The sequence below is a fragment of the Anolis carolinensis genome, chromosome 2, assembly GCF_035594765.1.
Source record: "Anolis carolinensis isolate JA03-04 chromosome 2, rAnoCar3.1.pri, whole genome shotgun sequence".
NCBI lineage: Eukaryota > Metazoa > Chordata > Lepidosauria > Squamata > Dactyloidae > Anolis > Anolis carolinensis.
This window is the reverse complement of record NC_085842.1, coordinates 6,825,417-6,843,176: the sequence shown is the minus strand read 5'-3', so window position 1 is coordinate 6,843,176 and position 17,760 is coordinate 6,825,417. Positions and strand designations below refer to the sequence as shown.

Genomic DNA, 17,760 nt, shown 5'->3' with positions numbered 1-17,760 from the left:
CGGTAGAAAGAAGCCCATTGGTAGGAGTTCTCCCGCCGGCAGGTGACGCAACACTCGGAGGGCGCTGCTGATTGGTCAAAGGGGGAGCAACGAGAAGGAAGGAGTTCTTTTCCAAACTGCCCGAAGAGGAGAGCTGGCTAGAAGGAAGGTAACGTGTTGCCTGCACTAGTTCGTTTTGATATGCCATGATACTTCTCAATGCCATGGCTGAGTGCTGTGGAGTCCTGGGAGATGTAGTTTGGTGAGGCGGAGAAGGCACCAGACCTTGTAGAAACCACAACTCCCAGGAATCCATAACACTGAGTCAGGGCAGTGGAAGTGGTATCAAACCGCTCAAATTCTGCCGTTTAGATGCACCCTGAAGTTGCGTTTCTCAAGCCTTCTTGATTATCATTGGAGCATTATAAGAGGGATGGATCAGATTCATACTGTATATAAAATTAGATAAAATTATTGGTTAAGAATTCAAAGGAGACATGCTTTTTTTAAAAAAAAAAAAGAGCAAAAGAGCTACTGGAAGATAGAACAAAAGGGGCAATATTTCAATATTAAATATTTGAGCATCTGGCAAGGGGTAGAGTTCTCTCTTTTGTTCTTCTCCTGTGAGCATAGAGAGAGACTCCTTTCCACCTGCTTCTAGGAGCCGTTCCACGCTGCCCTATATCCCAGAATATCAAGGCAGAAAATCCCACAATACCTGCTTTGAACTGGGTTATCTGAGTCCACATGGCCATATATTCCTGTTCAAAGCAGATAAAGTGGGATATAGGGTTGTGTGGAAGGGCCCTAAAGAGGCTGTTCAGGTCTTGAACCGGTGCTCTGGATGAGGGTGAACAAATTGAAACTGAATCCAGACAAAACAGAGGCACTTCTGGCCAGTCATAAAGCCGAACAGGGTATAGGGTTACAGCCTGTGTTGGATGGGGTTGCACTCCCCCTGAAAACACAGGTTCGCAGCTTGTGAGTGATCCTGGACTCATTGCTGAACCTGGAACCCCAGGTCTCAGCGGTGGCCAGGGGGCATTTGCATAATAATAATAATGATAATAATAGCAACTTTATTTTTATACCCCGCCTCCATCTCCCCAAAGGGACTCAGGGCAGCTGGCCTGGGCCAGGTGAATACAGACAATATAAAACAACACGACAATAAAAAAAACATCAATAAAACATATTAAAATCACTTTTACAATAAAACATACTGTACTTGGATAAAAACCTGGGTAGCCTCCTAAAAATTAATATTTGTGCGCCAGTTGCGCTCATACCTTGGGAAGTCAGACTTGGCCACAGTAGACCACACTCTTGTTACATCCCAGATATACTACTGCAGTGCGCTCTACATGGGGCTGCCTTTGAAGACTGGAAGCTGGAAGTGGTCCAATGGGTGGCAACCAGATTTCTCACTGGAGCGACGTACAAGAAATATACAACCCCCTGTTGCATCAGCTCCACTGGCTCCCGGTTTGCTACCAAGCACAATTCAAAGTGATGACTTTAGCCTATAGAGCCCTAAACTGTTCCAGTCCAGCTTACCTGTCCGAACGCATCTCCCTCTATGAACCACCTCGGAGATTAAGATCTTCGGGGGAGGTCCTGTTCTCGATCTCGCCTCCTTTGCAGGTGCTGTTGGTGGGGACGAGGGACAGGGTCTTCTCTGTGGTGGCCCCTGGCTTTGAAACTCCCTCCCCAGGGAAATTAGATCAGCACCCTCCCTTCTGCCCTTCAGAAAGAAAGCAAAGACATGATTGTGGGACCAAGACTTTGGTTAGTGAGCACTGCAAGAAATGAATAGGGAATATGTGCAATTGACGATTGGAATGGTTTTGAAGTTCATATTAATATACAGTAGAGTCTCACTTATCCAACAGGCCGGCAGAAGCTTGGATAAGTGAATATCTTGGATAATAAGGAGGGATTAAGGAAAAGCCTATTGAACATCAAATTAGGTTATGATTTTACAAAATAAGCACCACAACATCATATTTTATAACAAATTTGACAGAAAAAGCAGTTCAATAAGCAGTAATGTTATGTTGTAATGACTGTATTTACAAATTTAGCACCAAAATATCACGATATACTGAAAACATTGACTACAAAAATGGCTTGAATAATCCAGAAACTTGGATAAGTGAGGCTTGGAAAGGTGAGACTCTACTGTACTTCTATATTTTAATGTCTAAATGTTGCCTATGTTTGATGGTTTTATATGGTTTTAATAGTTTTAATTTATAGTGTTATTGTTTGATTTTTAGTTCTGGTTTTTCACATGTATGTTCAGCATTGAATTTTGCCATGTTTATGTTGGAAACCGCTTTGGGTCCCCCCAGGGGTGAGAAAGGTGGTAAATAAATGCAATAAATAAATAAATAAATACATTGTGTGCTGTGAGTTTGTTAGTTAGACAGATAGATAGATCCTGTGTTTACTTTCCTATCTAGTTATAATTCTTTTAATCAATACTTTTAAACCTTGACTCTGCTCCTGAATTGCTGGAGCTCAATTGCTCTACTGCTGTCACAAGAAGCTTCTGAACTACCGCTGCTGTTGCTTTACTATTTTGGAATGGTGGTATCCATGGATACGGAGGGTTGATTGTAATTATAGTACATTACTTTTTGGGCTTGGGTGTACCTCTGTACTGTAGAATGGATGTCACTTGATCCTGCTTTAAGTGCCAGAATATGTTTTGTTATCATTTGCCTCATTTCCCACCAGGGAGAAGATCCTCCGCATTTGCTCATCCCAGCCTCAAAGTTTCCTTCACACAGGACAATGTGTTGGCTTTGTGTGCTCTTGAATTCCTCTTCCAACAAGTCAGCGATAAAAGAGGAACCAGGAGAAGGCCTTGACGTCACCCCGACTGGGAGTAGCTGTGGAGGACCCTGGGTAATTACTGGGAAGAAGACCCCCCTGAAGGACACTCTTGGCCCCGATGTACAACCAGGGCAAGGCAAAGCAAACCCAGCAGGAGAGGCCAATGAGGTTGACATCAAGGAGGGACCACTTCTCCGTTGGGTGGTGAAGGAGGAGGGCAACGGGAGTGCAACGGTGCTGAGCGAAAACGAATGGAGCCCCCTCCCTCTTCACCCCTCTTTCTCAGGTATCCCGAAGTCTCCCATTTCCACCTCCCCTTTCCCTAGGTTAAGGAGGGAGTAGGGCTGAGCATGGTTTACATTGGGGGAAAATGTAGAATTTGATACAGAGCTCCTCCTTTCAACCATTTAGCTTTGTTTCGATTTGTATCCCTTATGGTAGAACTGCAGATTATACAAGGGACCCATTCCAGGATCTTTTGTGTAATGTCATTTTTGCATATGCAGGCAGTCCCCAAATTATGAACAAGATAGATTCTGAAGCTTTGTTTTTATGTTGAATTTGTATGTCAGGACACATACATTTCTTTTTCCCCCCAATAATTTTTATTGAAGGATTTTCCTAGGGATAGGGAGCAGGGAGGGGGGGAAGGGAAAAAAAAAAGAAAACATCCAAATGGGATAGGGGGGGAAGCAATATGATAAGGACACATACATTTCTAATGTACCTCCAGCCTATCTATCTATCTATCTATCTATCTATCTATCTATCTATCTATCTATCTATCTATCTATCTATATCAATATATATATATAATTTTTTATTGCACAGGGATGGGTTAACACCCCTGTGGTGTTTGTTCCGCTGTCTGTGTCCCTGTTCAGAAGATTTCACCTCACTTTCTATTCGTGTGAACATTGGATTTGAGGATAAAGCTTCAGCTGAGATATATTTTCCTAATGATAACTCTTTCAGGAGTGAATTTCCCTTCCTAGGGGCAGATTTCTCTAATTTCCTATTGTCTCATCCCTGTTTTTAACTGAGTAATTTGATCGTCAGATGTATATAACTCAGGGACTGCATGTAACCTGAGCTCCTATTTTTCTTATCTAAAATGAGTCCATGTATTGGGCTTCAGGCTGAAGCATCCAATAGAATTGTACTGGATGACGTAGCAATGGCTTGAGAAGTGTCCTCAAAACATCTGCAGGAATGAATATCGATCCTTACGAGTCCTCTGGGCAGGTTTTGTATGACTGTACAATGCCATGTACAGTCATGAAATTAAATGTTTATACATACAATAAGCCAGTGTGTTGTTCAGGTTTGAGCATTAATCTATGACTATGGAAACCAGGACACAACATCAAGAGGGATCTAATACAGGCATGGGCAAATTTTGGCCCTCCAGGTGTTTTGGACTTTAACTCCCATAATCCCTAACAGCCTGTTAGGAATTGTGGGAGTTGAAGTCCAAAACACCTGGAGAGATGAAGTTTGCCCAGGCCTGATCCAACAGCTCACCAAGGGTGCATCGACCCTGTAGCATTAATGCAGTTTGACACCACTTTAGCTGTTATGGATCAATGTTATGGAATCCTGGGAGTTGCAGTTTGGTGTGATACAATCACACTTTGGCAGAGGAGGTTCTTGTCACACTACAACTCCTGAGATTTCACAGCATTGAGCCATGGCAGTTGAAGTGGTGTCAAAGAGCAGTAATGCTGCAAGTTTTGGGAAGGAGGCTAAAGCCAGTGATGTAACCTTTCACTATTGACAAATTCCTTTTTCTTTATGTTCCAGGCAGAGATGGGAGGAAGAGTGAGAACGAGGAGAAAATGTCTGATGCACAGGTTGACAACATTCAGCATCGACACGAAGAGGGAAACACAGGGGAGAGGAAAGGAGCAGGGATGAGAGAGCAAGCAGAGAAAAACACGCTTTGTCCATCAATGCTTTCCCAGTTAGATGAAGAGAAAGCACGGGGATGTGCGGAGTGTGAAAAGACCTACTGCATGAATATGCATGGATCTCAAATAATTTGCACTGTGGATAAGCTATATCAGTGTTTAGGGTGCGGAAAGCAGTTTAATTCATACGGTTGCGTTGTTGCACATAAAAAAAACCACAATAGGGAGAAACTGTATAAATGCCTGGAGTGTGACCGGAGTTTCCGGCAGAAAGATGAACTCCTATCACATCAAGGAACGCACCCTGGGGAGAACCCGTACAAGTGCTGGGAGTGTGGAGAAGGTTTTCACGGGAGTCTAGAGCTTATTCAACATGAAACACATCACGGAGGAGAGACATTTTACAAATGTTTGGAATGCGGAGAGCATTTCCATTCTGCCAGTCTCCTTGACGCACATGGACAAAGCCACGCAGAGAAGCAATCGGGCATAGGTTTGGAGTGTGCTAAGAGCTTCCAGACCACCGCATATCTTATTACCTATCAATTCCCCCGCATGGAAGTAAAGCCATATAAATGCATATGGTGTGAGGAAAGCTTCAGTGAGCGCAGTTACCTTGATATGCATACAAAAACCCATGCAGGAGAGAAACCATTTAGATGTGCGGATTGTGGAAAAACCTTCGCTATTCATTCAAACCTTATAGTGCACAGAAGAGTCCACACAGGAGAGAAACCATATAAATGCTTGAAGTGTGGAAGGAACTTCCGTGAGAAAAGGCGCCTTAGTGTGCATAATAGAACCCACACCGGAGAGACACCATACAAATGTATGGAGTGTGGAAGGTGCTACAGTGCAAAATACAACCTTACCCAGCATACAAGAACCCACACAGGAGAGAAACCATATAAATGTGTGCAGTGTGGAAAGAGCTTCCATGTGAGATGCAGTCTTACTAGGCATGAAAGAACCCACATGAAAGAGAAAGAGAACCCTAACCCTAAAACATACACATTCATATGCCTGGAGTGCGGAAGGAGCTTTTTCAAGAAATCGGCTCTTTTTTCCCACCAAAGAATCCACAAGAGGAAGGCACCCAAAATGCTTAGAGCGTTGAGGGAACTTCGCCCAAAGTCTTCCTGACACAATATGTATTTCTGGAATAACGAATGATATCCTATGTACACAGACATTTTTGTTTAAAAGTCAAATCTGAAACTCTTGAGTAGACTTATTCATTGAGCAATAGGAATACTGTACCCTAACTATTATAAAAACAGATGGGTGAATGGCATGAGACTTGTCTATCTCGGACGAACCTAAAAGAAGCATCAAACCCCGGTACTTTCTTTGCCATGGCACTGCTTCTGGCTTTTTTTATGTGGCGATGGGAAATGGTGGGGGGCATTGGTGCTTTTTGCTCCCCATAGAATGGCCTTCAACTTATCCATGGGTCGTATCAAAATCCATAACTTCGGCCTCAAAAGCCTTTTGCTTATAGAAGAGGTTGACATGTACCTGAGTATTTGTGGGAAATATGGCAAAGAAGAAATACTGCATTTAATCCCATAATAGCCACACTTTTTCCCTTGAAAAAAGGAGGTGCAACTATTATGTGAAGAAGAAAAATCTGGTGGTTTTTGTGCGAGTTTTAAAATAAAAAATAAAGCGCCTCAACTCCAGATAGGGAGGAAGAGGAGAGATTGACTTGTTTCTTATACTGTTTTTATTATAGCATTGAATGTTTGCCGCTCTGTTTGGAAACTGCCCTGAGTCTCCTTGGGGAGATTTTGCGGGTTATAAATACAGTTATTCTTATGATCCAAGGAGAAACCCTACAAATGCTGTGGCGCAGACGGGAGAGCAATGAATCACTGACCAGGAGGTCATAAGTTCGAGGCCCGCTCGGAGCTATGTTTGTTGTTTGTCTTTGTCCTATGTTAAAAAGGCATTGAATGTTTGCCTGATGTGTGTAATGTGATCTGCCCTGAGTCCCCTTCGGGGTGAGAAGGGCGGAATATAAATGCTGTAAATAAATAAATAATAAATAAATGCTTGGGGTGCCAAAAGAGCTTCAGGCAGAGCGCCCAGCTTTCTCGCCACACGAGGATCCACGCTGGGAAGAAACTATTTCAGTGCTTGGAGTGTTGGGTTTTCCTCCATGTGAGGATCTGCACTGGAGAGAAGCTGTAGAAATGCCTGGAGTGTGGAAAGCGCTTCAGCGAATTGTGAGGTCACATTTTCCCTGGTTGTGGGTGAACTACAACTCCCAGAAAGAAAGGTCAGTCCCCCCCTCAACCCCTCCAGTAATTAAACCTTGGCATATCAGGTATGTGTGGCAAGTTTGGTCCAGATCCGTTGCTGTTCGGGTTCACAATGCTCTCAACCCCCTCCGGAAGTTGAGTGAGTCATGGGAGCTCTGTTTGGCCCAGGTCCATCATTGGTGAAGGTCATAATTTCTCTGGATGTAGGTGAACTACAACTTCCCCAAATCGTGGTGGATTTTCCCCAAAGACCTAAAAAAAAGTCATTGTAATGACTTCTTTGTTGGTCATGGGGGGGGGGGGGTCTGTGTGCCAAGTTTGGTCCAATTCCATCTTTGGTGGAGTTCGGAGTGCTCATTGATTGCATGTGAACTACGTCCCAGTTTCTACTACTCCCAAATGTCCAGGCCAATTCCACTCAAACCATTTAAATGTGGGCATATTGGGTATGCATGCCAGGTTTGATCCGGATCCCTCATTGTTTGGGTTCAGGGTGCACTCTGGATGTAGGTGAACTACAACTCCTAGAAAATCCCTCCAAAGACCTCCAGTATGTTTCGTTAGTCATGGGAGTTCTGTGTGCCAAGTGAGTTCCAGGTGCATCATTGGTGGAGTTCAGAGGGCTCTTAGATAGCAGGTGAACTATACATCTAAGTACCTACAACTCCTATACAGCATGGTGAATTCTCCCCAAAGCTCGCTCTCTCTAGTATGTTTAGTTGCTGATCAATCTTTCTCTGCTGTGAGATATAGGATAGGAAAAGGTTATGGGAGAGGCATGCAAATTCCACACCAATGGAGAGAGTCAGAAACACTGGGATGTCTGTGGTGGAGGAAAACAGAAAGTCTAGGATGAAATTGTCCCCGAATGAAAGCCTTGACACGGGTGGTGGGCAGGATGTTGTATGTGGAGGACACTGGCAGGGCTCTTGGACATGTTTATGGTGCTCTCTATAACCTGAAATGTCGTTGGAGGGAGGGCCATTGGTGTCTCCTGAGTGGTGGGAGCTGTAGTTATTTGTGGAGGCGGGAGCTTGTTTGTATAGTGGACAACCCAGTCACAAACACACATATTTTATTTATTTATTTATTTATTTACAGTATTTCTATTCCGCCCTTCTCACCGTGAAAGGGACTCAGGGCGGATTACAATGAACACATATATGGCAAACATTCAATGCCAACAGACAACAACATACATTAGACAGACTCAGAGGCATTTTTAACATCTTTCCAGCTTCACGATTCCGGCCACAGGGGGAGCTGTTGCTTCACCGTCCATTGGTGGCTGTTCTTCCTCATTCTTTTCCTCGTGAGCAGTTTTATGGTGTTGTAGATTAGTTAAATTAGCCTCCCGCATAAAGCGTACCTACATTTTCCCTACTTGACAGATGCAACTGTCTTTCGGGGCTGCTAGGTCAACAGCAAGCCGGGGCTATTTTTTTTTTTAATGGTCGGAGGCTTAACCCGACCCGGGCTTCGAACTCCTGACCTCTCGGTCAGTAGTGATTTATAGCAGCTGGTTACTAGCCAGCTGCGCCACAGCCCGGCCCCTTATATAAGTGTGTGTGTGTGCATGCATACATACATACATATATATCCCTGAAACATGGGCTCGAATCTGAGGAGCGGGGTGAGCTCCAGCTGTTAGCCCCAGCTTCTGCCAACCTAGCAGTTCGAAAACATGCCAATGTGAGTAGATCAATAGGTACTGCTTCTGCTGGAAGGTAACGACGCTCCATGCAGTCATGCCAGCGGCCACATTACCGTGGAGGTGTCTACGGACAACGCCGGCTCTTCGGCTTAGAAATGGAGATGAGCACCAACCCCCAGAGTCAGACACAAATAGACTTAATATTATCTAGCTGTACATTAATTAATGTTTACCTTAATCCCTGGAACATGTTACTTTGTTGAATTATAGCTGGTCCAGAAAGCGTTAAAACGATAGAGAGCGCAGCCCTAGAGAAGAGGGGAGTGATCTCCGACGTCACTTCCTGGTTTACCCCCCTCGACTCAGCCGGTAGAAAGAAGCCCATTGGTAGGAGTTCTCCCGCCTGCAGGTGACGCAACACTCGGAGGGCGCTGCTGATTGGTCAAAATTGGAGCGGCGGGGCGTGGCCAGCAAAGAGAAGGAAGGAGTTCTTTTCCAAACTGCCGGAAGAGGAGAGCTCGAGGGAAGGTAACGCGTTTCCTGCAGTGTCGTTACTAGGAACTCGTTACTTTTGATATGCCATGATATTTCTCAATGCCATAGCTGAGTGCTGTGGAATCCTGGCAGATGTAGTTTGGTGAGGGGAAGTGGCATCAAAACGCTCAAATTCTGCCATGTAGATGCGCCCTCAAGTTGCATTTCTCAAGCTTTCTTGATTATCATTAGTGCTTGATAAGACAGGGATGGATCAGGTTCATACTGTATATAAAATTAGATAAAATGGTTGGTTAAGGATTCAGAGGAGACATGCTTTAAAAAAGAAAGAGTGCAAAGAGTTACTGGAAGACAGAATAAAAGAGGCAACAAACACTTCGATATAAAATATATGAGTGTAAAGAAGTGTGTTTTATTTTGATTTGTGGATGACATGTTTGTTGGATTTTGTTTAAACAGTCAGGTTTGGCTATGTTTAAAATGGGTAAGGATTAGAGTTGATAATATGTCGGGGAAGGTAGCCATCTTAGCATTCTGAGGCAGTTGCCATAGCAACGGGGGCGGAGCTAACCGCTGTTTGAAGGAAAAAAGGAGGGAACGTTTTAAAAACAGGGCAGTCTGTAATGGTGGAATTACAGTGAGGACTGATTCTCAAGTGGAGGATCAGGGGTGGCTCAAATGAGGGAATTTGAATCAATTCTGAAATAAGGTGACTTATTTTAGGTAGTCTGTGATTCTTAGTCACAGGAGAAAGACTGGTTCCAGATTAGGGAAACAGGGAGACAGACCTCTAATAGGCCAGACTAAGCAAGTTGGGTGACTTGTTTAGGGTTATTTGTAGAGGCTGTGGAGTAAGGGGAATTAATCCCATTGGATCCAAGAGATCAGTTTATAGCAGGGGTCCCCAAACTAAGGCCCGGGGGCCGGATGTGGCCCTCCAAGGCCATTTACCTGGCCCCCGCCCTCAGTTTTAGACTTAGACTTGCCCAAAGTCTGAAATAACTTGAAGGCACAACAACAACAATCCTACTTGATTATCTCACTGGCCAGAAGCAGGCCCACACTTCCGACTGAAATCCTGATAAGTTTACAGTATATTGGTTAAAATTATTTTTATTTTTAAATATTGTATTTTTTTTATTTACCAATATTGTAAATGAAATATTGTAAATGAATGATATGGTAATAATATAATATATTGTAATAAAAATATTGTGTATACATATAATATTGATAATAAATATTATAATGTAATACAATATAATATTTATTTATTTATTTATTACAGTATTTCTACCCCCACCCTTCTCACCCAATAGGGGACTCAGGGCGGCTAATAATAATAATAATAATACAATATAATAATATTGTATAATATAATATTAATTATATATTATATATTAAATGTAATATTACTAATAATATTACGCTATAGTGGTATAGTGCAATATAGTAATATATAATGCTAATATTGTGCTATGCTAATAATATAATATATTGTATGTACATACAACTTGTAAGCCGCTCTGAGTCCCCTTCGAGGTAAGAGAGGGTGGGGTAGAAATGTAATAAATAAATAAGTAATTTTTGCTAGTTTTGTTAGGTTTTTTTGTTTTGTTTTTTTGCACTACAAATAAGACATGTGCAGTGAGCATAGGAATTTGCTCGTTTTTTTTTTTCCCAAATGATAATTCGGCCCCTCAACAATCTGAGGGACCATGAACCAGCCCTCCACTTAAAAGGTTTGAGGACCCCTGGTTTATAGTCTAGTTCTGAGAAAAGCAAGTATTTTGAAAGTGTATTCCTCATAAGTTATATTTGCAACAGATTAAGAAAGTTTAACTCTGAGAAACAGATTATTGAAACCATAAGCTTTGTACATGTAATAAACTTGTTTTTGTTCTTTAAACCATCGAAGTCTCTGTCACACTCATATTCAAACTAAGTCACGATACCATCAAAAGAGAAATAAGTAAAGAAAGATTAAAAAGAATAAGTTATCTTCTGCCTGACACCTCCACAATTGGTGGCCACAGCTGAGTAAAGCATATATATAATTGGTGGCAGCGAATATATATATATATCGTGTCAGGAGCAACTGGAGTTGCTTCTGGAGTGAGAGAATTGGCCGTCTGCAAGGACGTTGCCCAGGGGACGCCCGGATGTTTTGATGTTTTTACCATCCTTGTGGGAGGCTTCTCTCATGTCCCTGCATGGAGCTGGAGCTGATAGAGGGAGCTCATCCGCACTTTCCCCGGGTGGGATTCGAACCTGGCAGCTTTCAGGTCAGCAACCCAACCTTCAAGTCACTTAGTCCACTACGCCATCTGGGGGCTCTGTTAAATATATAATAACATAATTGATATAAAAAGATTCCTTCCCTGCCTCACCTCTTTACAATGAGCATTATTTATTTATTTATTTATTTATTTCAATTATTTATATCCCGCCCTTCTCACCCGAGGGGACTCAGGGCGGCTTACAAGTGGCAATTGATGCCGTTACACTGATATACAATAAACTAAAATGATTAAAACAGTTAAAACAGTCATAAAATAGTCATAAAATAGTCATAAAATACAATACACAAAGTTTAAAACAATGCAAAGTGCTTATGCCATTCATCCACCAGACGTAATACAAGAGCCGTAATTCAGACCGCGTCGAAGCCAACACATGCTTATTCTTCAAATGCCTGCGTACATAGCCAGGTCAGTTTTTTTCTGAACCCCAAAAGGGATGGGGCCTGCCGAATGTCACTGGGGAGGGAATTCCACAGCCGGGGAGCCACCACCGAGAAGGCCCTGTCTCTTGTCCCCACCCGCCGTGCCTGTGAGGCAGGTGGGACCGAGAGCAGAGCCTCTCCAGATGATCTTAAGGTTCTTGTGGGCTCATAGGGGAAGATACGTTCGGACAGGTAAATTGGACCAGAACCGTTTAGGGCTTTGTAGGCCAAGACCAGCACTTTGAATTGGGCTCGGTAGCATATCGGCAACCAGTGGAGCTGGCTTAACAAGGGAGTAGTATGCAGTAGTAGCATCTGGCAAGGAGTAGAGTTCTCCCTTTTGTTCTTCTCCTGTGAGCATGGAGAGAGGCAAGATGTGTGCTGTGAGCTATATAGATAGACAGGTCATGCATTTACTTTCCTATCTAGTTATGCAATTCTTTGAATCCAGTCTTCCGTAACCTTTTCCGCTTGACTCAGCTCCTGAATTGCTGAAGCTCAATCGCTCTACTCCTGGAACTAGAAGCTTCTGAACTCCCGCTGCTGTTTCACCTGCTTCTAGGAGCCGTTCCATGCTGCCCTATATCCCAGAAAATCAAGGCAGAAAACACCACAATATCTGCTTTGAACTGGGTTATCTGAGTCCACACTGCCATATATTCCTATTCAAAGCAGATAATGTTGGATCTTCTGCCTCTATATTCTGGGTGTGTGGAAGGGCCCAAAGGAGGATGATCAGGTTGTTATATGTTTCCCGGACTGCCTGGCTATGTTCCAGAAGTATTCTCTCCTGACGTTTTGCCCACATCTATGACAGGCATCCTCAGAGGTTGTGAGGTATAAAGTTGTGAGGTATACCTCACAACCTCTGAGGATGCCTGCCATAGATGTGGGCGAAACGTCAGGAGGGAATGCTTCTGGAACATGGCCATACAGCCCGGAAAACATACAACAACCCCAATTGCTCTACTGCTGACAGAAGAAGCTTTTGAACTACCGCTGCTGTTGCTTTAACATTTTGGAATGGTGGTATCCATGGATATGGAGGGATGATTGTAATTATAGTACATTGCTTTTTGGGCTTGGGTGTACCTCTGTACTGTAGAATGGATGTCGCTTGATCCTGCTTTCACTGCCAGAATATGTTTTGTTATCATTTGCCTCATTTCCCTCCAGGGAGAAGATCCAGCTAGAACAACAAACCAGCCTCAAAGGTTCCTTCACAGAGGACAATGTGTTGGCTTTGTGTGCTCTTGAATTCCTCCTCCAACAAGTCAGCGATAAAAGAGGAACCAGGAGAAGGCCTTGAGGTCACTCCTACTGGGAGTAGCTGTGGAGGACCCTGGGTCATTGCTGGGAAGAAGACCCCCGTGGAGGACACTCTTGGCCCCGATGTACAACCAGGACAAGGCCAAGCAAAGCCGGCAGGAGAGGCCAATGAGGTTGTCTTGGACATCAAGGAGGGGCCACTCCTCCGGTGGGTGGTGAAGGAGGAGGGCAACGGGAGCGCAACGGTGCTGAGCGAAAACGAGTGGAGCCTGCTTCCTCTTCCTCCCTCTTCTTCAGGTATCTTGAGTTCTTCCATTTCCATCTCCCTTTCCCTAGGTTAAGGAAGGAGTATGGCTGAGAATGGATTACACTGGGGAAAATGTAGAATTTGATACAGAGCTCCTCCTTTCAACTATTTAGCTTCGTTTTGATTTGACTTAAGATTATACAAGGGATCCTTTCTAGGATCCTTCATGTAATATAATTTTTGCATATGCAGGCAGTCCCCAAGTTATGAACAAGATAGATTCTGTAGCTTTGTTTTTAAGTTGAATTTGTATGTCAGAACACATACATTTCTAATGTACCTCCAGCCTATCGGTCTGTCTGTCTGTCTGTCTGTCTGTCTATCTATCTATCTATCTATCTATCTATCTATCTATATTAATATTTATAAATTTTGTATTGCACAGGGAAGGGTTAACACCGCTGTGGTGTTTGTTCTGCTGTCTGTGTCCCTGTTTTTTAAAGATAGATATTTTTATTGTAAATAGTGCTACATAAAATTATACAAACATTCAGAACATTTTCCATTGGTAACACACGTTTACATTCTTCTCCCTCCCCTCCCCGGGAACAGATAACAAATTTTCTGTATTTATTACGATTGTTCGATCATGTGGCTAATCTTGTTTAATCCTTATATTTGTCTTTCCCCTTTATTCTGTAAAGTAAGTCTTTCCATTTTGCCTCCCACGTCTTTCTGATTTGGCCCATTCTATAATAACTTTTCTTTTCGTTAATGTAGTCTTGGAGGAGGTAGTCTGCTAAATATTTATATCTTTTTTTAATGTCCCATTTCTTCTGGTCCTTCCAGCATAAGGCAATGTGTCCCTGTTCAGAAGATTTCACCTCACTTTCTGTCCCTGTGAACATTGGATTTGAAGATAAAGCTTCAGCTGAGATACATTTTCCCAATGACAACTCATTCAGGAGTGAATTTCCCTTCCTAGGGGCAGGTTCCTCTAATTTCCTATTATCTCATCCCTGTTCTTAACTATGAGTAATTTGAATATCAGGTGTATGTAACTTGGGACTGCTTGTGACCTGAAATCCTATTTTTCTTATCTAAAATGAGCCCATTACTGGGCTTCAGGCTGAATCATCCAATAGAATTGCACTGGAGGACCAAGTAATGGCTTGAGAAGTGTCCTCAAAACATCTGCAGAAATGAATATTGATCCTTACAAATCCTTTGGCAGATTTTGTATGATTGTACAATGCCATGTACAGTCATGAAATTAAATGTTTATACATACAATAAGCCAGTGTGTTGTTCAGGTTTGAGCATTAGTCTATGACTATGGAAACACAACATCAAGAAGGATCTAATGCAGGCATGGACAAACTATGGCCCTCCAGGTGTTTTGGACTTTAACTCTCACAATCACTAACAGCCTGTTAGGAATTGTGGGAGTTGAAGTCCACACCACCTGAAGTTTGCCCAGGCCTGATCCAACAGCTCACCAAGGGTGCATCGACCCTGTAGCATTAATGCAGTTTGACATCACTTTAGCTGTTATGGCTCAGTGCTGCGGAATCCTGGGAGTTGCAGTTTGGTGTGATAGAATCACACTTTGGCAGGGGAGGTTCTTGTCACACTACAACTCCTGAGATTTCACAGCATTGAGCCATGGCAGTTGAAGTGGTGTCGAACAGCAGTAGTGCTGCAAGTTTTGGGAAGGAGGCTGAAGCCAGAGGCCGTGATGTTAGCTTTCTATTGACAAATTCCTTTTTCTTTATGTTCCAGGCAGAGATGGGAGGAAGAGTGAGAAGGAGGAGAAAATGCCTGATGCACAGGTTGAAAACTCGCAACATCGACAGGAGGAGGGGAAAGGAGCAGGGATGAGAGAGCAAGCAGAGAAAAACGCGCTTTGTCCATCAATCCTTTCCCAGTTAAATGAAGAGAAAGCACGGGGATGTGCGGAGTGTGAAAAGACCTTCTGCATGAATACGCATAGATCTCAAATAATTTGCACTATGGATAAGCTATATCAGTGTTTAGGGTGCGGAAAGCAGTTTAATTCATACGGTTGCATTGTTGCACATAAAAAAAACCTTAATAGGGAGAAACTGTATAAATGCCTGGAGTGTGACCAGAGTTTCTGGCGGAAAGATGAACTCCTATCACATCAAGGAACGCACCCTGGGGAGAACCCGTACAAGTGCTGGGAGTGTGGAGAAGGTTTTCACGGGAGTCTAGAGCTTATTCGACATGAAACACATCACGGAGGAGAGACATTTTACAAATGTTTGGAATGCGGAGAGCACTTCCATTCTGCCAGTCTCCTTGATGCACATGGACAAAGCCACGCAGAGAAGCAATCGGGCATAGGTTTGGAGTGTGCTAAGAGCTTGCAGACCACCGCATATCTTATTACCTATCAATTTCCCCGCATGGAAGTAAAGCCATATAAATGCATATGGTGTGAGGAAAGCTTCAGTGAGCGCAGTTACCTTGATATGCATACAAAAACCCATGCAGGAGAGAAACCATTTAGATGTGTGGATTGTGGAAAAACCTTCATTGTACGTTCAAACCTTATAGTGCACAGAAGAGTCCACACAGGAGAGAAACCATATAAATGCTTGGAGTGTGGAAGGAGCTTCCATGAGAAAGGGCGCCTTAATGTGCATATTAGAACCCACACCGGAGAGACACCATACAAATGTCTAGAATGTGGAAGGTTCTACAGTGCAAAAAAAGGCCTTATCCGACATACAAGAACCCACACCGGGGAGAAACCATATAAATGTGTGCAGTGTGGAACCAGCTTCCATGTGAGAAGAAGTGTGACTAAGCATGAAAAAACTCACATGAAATAGAAAGAGAAAGAGAAAATATATACATGCACATGCCTGGAGTGCGGAAGGAGCATTTTCAAGAAATCGGCTCTTATCTCCCACCAAAGAATCCACATAAGGAAAGAAACCAAAACGCTTAGAGCGTTGAGAGAACTTCGCCCAAAGTCTTCCTGACACAATATGTAGTTCTGGAATAACGAATGATATCCTATGTACACAGAAATTTTTGTTTAAAAGGCAAATCTGAAACTCTTGAGTAGACTTATTTATTGAGTAACAAAGTACCACTGAGGCAGTGGAAACTGTGGAGCATGTCTTGTTGTACTGCTCTTTTTACCGAGACCTTCGTAAACATTTTATAAATCCAATTTTAGAAAGTTTACCCGGGAGATCTGTAAGGTTTTATGTTGATTATCTTTTGGCAGACCAAGACCCCAAAATTACTGCCAAAGTTGCTAGCTTTTGTGCAGCAGCTATAGCTTGTCGGTGCAAGATGTTGCCAAGGTTTTAGTAGGTTTTAATATTTACTTCAGCATTTACCTTTGTCATTTTAGCATATAAATGTTTTATATCATTTTAACTACCACATTCAATACTGTGTTTTAACCTTGTTCTTCACTGTGTTTCTTAATATCTAATTGCATATGTTTCTATGTTATTCTGATGCTTGCACATTTTATGTTGCTGGTCATCGACCATAATAAATAAATATATATATTCATTGAGAAATATGAATACTGTACCCTAACTCTTATAAAAACAGATGGGTGAATGGCATGAGACTTATCTATCTCAGAAGAACCTAAATGAAACATCAAACCCCGGTACTTTCTTTGCCACAGCACTGCTGCTTGCTTTTTTGTATGTGTCGATGGGGAAGTAGTGAGGAGCATTGGTGCTTTTTGCTCCCCATAGAATGGCCCTCGACTTATCCATTGGTCATATCAAAATCCATAACTTTGGCCTCAAAAACTGCCCTTCACTTATACAAGAAGTCGACTTATCCCTGAATATATGTGGGAAATATGGCAAAGAAGAAATACTATATTTTGTTGCATAATAGCCACACTTTTTCCCTTGAAAAAAAGAGGTGCGGCTATTATGTGAAGAAAAAAATCTGGTGGTTTTTGTGTGAGTTTCTTAAAATAAAAAATAAAATGCCTGAGCTCCTAATTGGGAGGAAGATGAGAGATTGGCTTGTTTCTTGTTTTTATTGTGGCATTTAATGTTTGCCGCTCTGTTTGGAAACTGCCCCGAGTCTCCTTGGGGACATTGTGCGGGTTATAAATAAAGTTATTCCTTGTTTGGTGATCTGGAATACAACTGAATAGCCTTGCTGATTTGAAACCTGACTATTTTTTTTTCTAGGGGAATCCTTGTTTGCTCAGCTTGATTTGCATTGAATAACCTCGCTGCTTGGAAGCCTGGCTGCTTTTTGCCTTTAATGATTTTTTCCCTGTGATTTATGTGACCAACTTTGAATATTGGTGGGGTTTGAGGGGGGACTGACCCAATATGATGGTAATTGTAGTTCTCTCT

The 17,760-nt window shown here is 42.7% G+C and overlaps 2 protein-coding genes across 2 annotated transcripts; both read left to right on the top strand.

Moving 5' to 3' along the window:
- The first annotated feature begins 27 nt into the window (after positions 1 to 27).
- LOC100558598 (zinc finger protein OZF) lies at positions 28 to 6,437 on the top strand. The gene is made up of 3 exons (XM_008105948.3): positions 28 to 148; positions 2,722 to 3,106; positions 4,624 to 6,437. Exons 2-3 carry the CDS (start codon positions 2,779 to 2,781, stop codon positions 5,871 to 5,873), a joined length of 1,578 nt encoding a protein of 525 aa, XP_008104155.2. The 5' UTR covers positions 28 to 148; positions 2,722 to 2,778; the 3' UTR covers positions 5,874 to 6,437.
- A 2,628-nt stretch (positions 6,438 to 9,065) lies between these two features.
- On the top strand, positions 9,066 to 17,411 carry LOC100556698 (zinc finger protein 664). Its single transcript, XM_008105949.3, has 3 exons — positions 9,066 to 9,176; positions 13,045 to 13,434; positions 15,167 to 17,411. The coding sequence occupies exons 2-3, from the start codon at positions 13,101 to 13,103 to the stop codon at positions 16,240 to 16,242; spliced, it is 1,410 nt and encodes a 469-aa protein (XP_008104156.2). The 5' UTR covers positions 9,066 to 9,176; positions 13,045 to 13,100; the 3' UTR covers positions 16,243 to 17,411.
- Positions 17,412 to 17,760: the final 349 nt, after the last annotated feature.

What these genes read in the sequence shown, in the direction of transcription:
- LOC100558598 (XM_008105948.3), top strand. Translation starts at nt 2,779, where the DNA reads ATGTGTTGGCTTTGTGTGCTCTTGAATTCCTCTTCCAACAAGTCAGCG. An exon ending in TCTTCACCCCTCTTTCTCAG is followed by an intron (nt 3,107 to 4,623) that starts GTATCCCGAAGT and finishes TTTATGTTCCAG; the next exon opens with GCAGAGATGGGAGGAAGAGT.
- LOC100556698 (XM_008105949.3), top strand. Translation starts at nt 13,101, where the DNA reads ATGTGTTGGCTTTGTGTGCTCTTGAATTCCTCCTCCAACAAGTCAGCG. An exon ending in TCTTCCTCCCTCTTCTTCAG is followed by an intron (nt 13,435 to 15,166) that starts GTATCTTGAGTT and finishes TTTATGTTCCAG; the next exon opens with GCAGAGATGGGAGGAAGAGT.